The 3,558-nt window shown below is 36.9% G+C and overlaps 1 protein-coding gene across 1 annotated transcript in view; it reads right to left on the bottom strand.

The window, feature by feature from the left end:
• Positions 1–2,016, bottom strand: part of LOC106303269 (glutathione S-transferase T3-like) — a 30,604-nt gene extending 28,588 nt beyond the window's left edge. The window contains exons 1-4 of the mRNA XM_013739587.1: positions 1,933–2,016; positions 1,508–1,609; positions 780–1,047; positions 368–689 (exon numbers count right to left, since the gene is read on the bottom strand). Of these exons, the coding sequence (XP_013595041.1) occupies positions 368–689; positions 780–1,047; positions 1,508–1,609; positions 1,933–2,016 (776 nt within the window). The remainder of the gene's footprint in view (positions 1–367; positions 690–779; positions 1,048–1,507; positions 1,610–1,932) is intronic.
• Positions 2,017–3,558: the final 1,542 nt, after the last annotated feature.

Consider the following 3,558-nt stretch of genomic DNA (forward strand, 5'->3'; position numbering starts at 1 on the left):
TCTGCAAGTCCCATGTGATATACCTGCAATAAAACAAAGAGAGGAAAGATACATAAGACAACACGAGATACAACATGACGAGATACAATATTACAACAAAGAGAAACCAGCATACAGACCAGCAACAAAGAGACTCGATATTAAGCACAACAACAAACTACAGACTCCAGATTAAGCACACAAGAGAAACCAAACTAACTTCCCATTCTAACTTAACAACATGTCAGTTATTAGTTTGCTTTTCAAAGAGATTTCTAGTTCATCTAGAGGCTCTGTCTTGGCAATGAGGCTATCAAACAACTTTTGCTTGTTAAACTTCTCCTTTAACTCAAAATTCCTTTGCTTTATCTCTCAGATGCCCTGAAACTCCACTGCCTCGTCCGAAGTCTTTGCCTTGCTTTTACCTTTGCCCTTTGCTGCTTTGACACCAATGGGCCGAGCCGATGCTTCATCCTCACCATCGCACCCTGGCACAGAAGACGCTGACTGTTGGGACTGATCATTCAATTTTCTTCTTTTTGAGCTTACCTTGTCTTTAGTCTCTGAAGCACCACACCATTTCTGATCATGGCGAAGTTTTAACCAAGCATGCTCGAGGGTAAACTTGACCTTGAAGTCATTGAAGAATATTTCATGAGCCATTTTTAATACACCATCCTCACTCTGCCCACTGGACTTCTGTTTCCTAGCTGCATCAAAACACCCAACAAACTTACAAAAACCCTCGTTAAGCTTCCTCCACCTTTGTTTACATTGTGTTGCCCCTCTCTTTTGCAAACCAGCAACCTTTGGACATGATGCAAAATAGCCTGCAATCTGTTTCCAAAACGCGATTGCTTTCTGCTCATTCCCCACCACCGGATCTTTGGAGGTGTTAAGCCAAGCACTGATGAGCACAATATCTTCAGTTGGAGACCATTTCCGTCTTTCTTTATGGTCAGACACGGTGTGTTCATCTTCAATATCATATTCAGCCCATTTTGCATCCGAGGAGGTGACTTCTATACTAGGTTCACAATTTAGAAAGGAGAAGGAGGTGTTTGGTGGCTGACAGTTTAAGAGGTTTTGAAAGCTACACTCTTGACTAAATGGATCTATAGTGAAGGAAATATGAAATGAATTATCAAAGGAGAAGAAGATATGAATCGAGAAGGTGAGAGTTTGGTCGGTTTTAAAAGGAAAGTTAAAGAAAGTTTAGTAGGTGTTATGTGTTAATGGCAATCAATGTTATTCAGACAATCAAGAAACAAATTCAGACACGATAATAAAGTCAATTTAATTCCAAAGGGTTTGAGAAACAAACTCAGACACGCAGGAAAACTAAATATTATTTTTAGAAGTTAATGCCAATCAAGCTTTCTTCACCTAAAACTAAAACAAGCTTTCTTACTAAATGCAAATCACCTCACCGCAACTAACACAAACCATAATAGTAATGTCCATTGAATTCCCAACCTTTCCCAACCTACTCGATATCTACCTTCTCTTAAGGGAAAAGTATACTAACCTGTTGCTTTCTGAAATAAAATACAAATGCTTTGATGATGGTGAATCCATTTCTGACGTTTGTGTTGATTCCGTAATGAATCAAAAGCAAACTCACACGAACCTGTTACACAAGCAACAAAGAAATTTAGATAAAAAAAGGAACTAAACCATGGTTGTGAAGAGATAAACGAAATCAAAAACCCAAAGAATACAAACGAACACTTAAAATTTAAGCTTATCGATTTTTCTAAAACAATCATTCCCACCATCGCTACCTTATAGAAAACTGGCGAAATCATTCACACATAGCTAAAGCATATCGTTTCCAGATTAATAGAGATTTTGTTCCCTCAAATTCATCATCATCACTTGTTATAACCAACCAACCCTCTGTTTCTATGCAAAAGCTTCGATCTTTTCAACAGTCAAACAATAGTCTAATACAACTATAAAAGACAATAGATGTTCGTACCTACAGTCTGATCTTGCTTCTTCTTCTTCTTCTTCTTCATCTTCTTCCACCTTCATTACCGCAAGCCTTGCATGTTGTCTGAGTTTCATCCTTCCCTCGATCCTTGCTTTCTCTTCAAGCCTTCTTCTCTTCTGAGATGATATGAGATTCTTGCCTAACCGAGAACGATGAGATGAGATGAGATTCGATCTCAGAAGAAAACGATGAGATGAGATGAGATTCAAGAGCAAAGAGAATGAAGGAGGAAGCCTTGCCTAACCGAGAACGATGAGATGAGATGAGATTCGATCTCAGAAGAAAACGATGAGATGAGATGAGATTCAAGAGCAAAGAGAATGAAGGAGGAAGCCTTGCCTAACCGAGAACGATGAGATGAGATGAGATTCGATCTCAGAAGAAAACGATGAGATGAGATGAGATTCAAGAGCAAAGAGAATGAAGGAGGAAGCCTTGCCTAACCGAGAACGATGAGATGAGATGAGATTCGATCTCAGAAGAAAACGATGAGATGAGATGAGATTCAAGAGCAAAGAGAATGAAGGAGGAAGCCTTGCCTAACCGAGAACGATGAGATGAGATGAGATTCGATCTCAGAAGAAAACGATGAGATGAGATGAGATTCAAGAGCAAAGAGAATGAAGGAGGAAGCCTTGCCTAACCGAGAACGATGAGATGAGATGAGATTCGATCTCAGAAGAAAACGATGAGATGAGATGAGATTCAAGAGCAAAGAGAATGAAGGAGGAAGCCTTGCCTAACCGAGAACGATGAGATGAAATGAGATGAGATGAGATCTCAGAATAGAACGATGAGATGAGATGATGAAATTCGAGAGCAGCGACAGATTGATCGAGAATGGAGGAGGAAGCCAAATTGATTTCGCGAGACGAAGGAGAGAGAGACATTAAAGGAATGATCGAATGGGATACTGCCACGTTAAGGTGTCTTACCAGTTTCAAATAATCCAATTAAAGATCCGGTTCTTTCTTTTTTCCCCATTTTTCATTTATTTTTTTTTCATTTTTGCTTGAAACTCTACTTAAGACTCCATCGATGAAGGTGGTCTAACGTGGGTAGTTGTTTAATGTCGAGTTTCGTGCGTCACGCACCTTCCCGTATATCTCCACTTGATCCAAGGAAACAGTGATGAAGTTTTGTTACTATAGAAAACAGTTATACATTTATATTAATATTAAACGAAACGATGTAATCAAATATCCTTGTCAAGTCATTTTGTTTAAACTTCAATATTTTAATTCATCTGCTTTATTAAAGTAGAGTCTTTATTTTATCTACTATAAAAAAATCTATATATTAGACCATTAACTAAAAAAATAACAAAATATCCTAAATTTATGTATATATGATATTTTCCTAACAAAAAAAATATATAAATTCAAACAATATCATTTTCTGTAAATTCTAATCCATTTCTATTATGCAATTATTTTTTTGATTCTTTACCATATTTTAGTCTAGGCCAGATTTTATGTATTTTTGGTAATTCATTTGGAAATTAAATAGTATAGCCCAATTTTTTTAAAAAAATATCATATTAATTTGTTATAGATAACAAAATAAATAATAATTTATTGGTT

The sequence above is a fragment of the Brassica oleracea genome, chromosome C7 (genome assembly GCF_000695525.1).
Source record: "Brassica oleracea var. oleracea cultivar TO1000 chromosome C7, BOL, whole genome shotgun sequence".
Lineage (NCBI taxonomy): Eukaryota > Viridiplantae > Streptophyta > Magnoliopsida > Brassicales > Brassicaceae > Brassica > Brassica oleracea.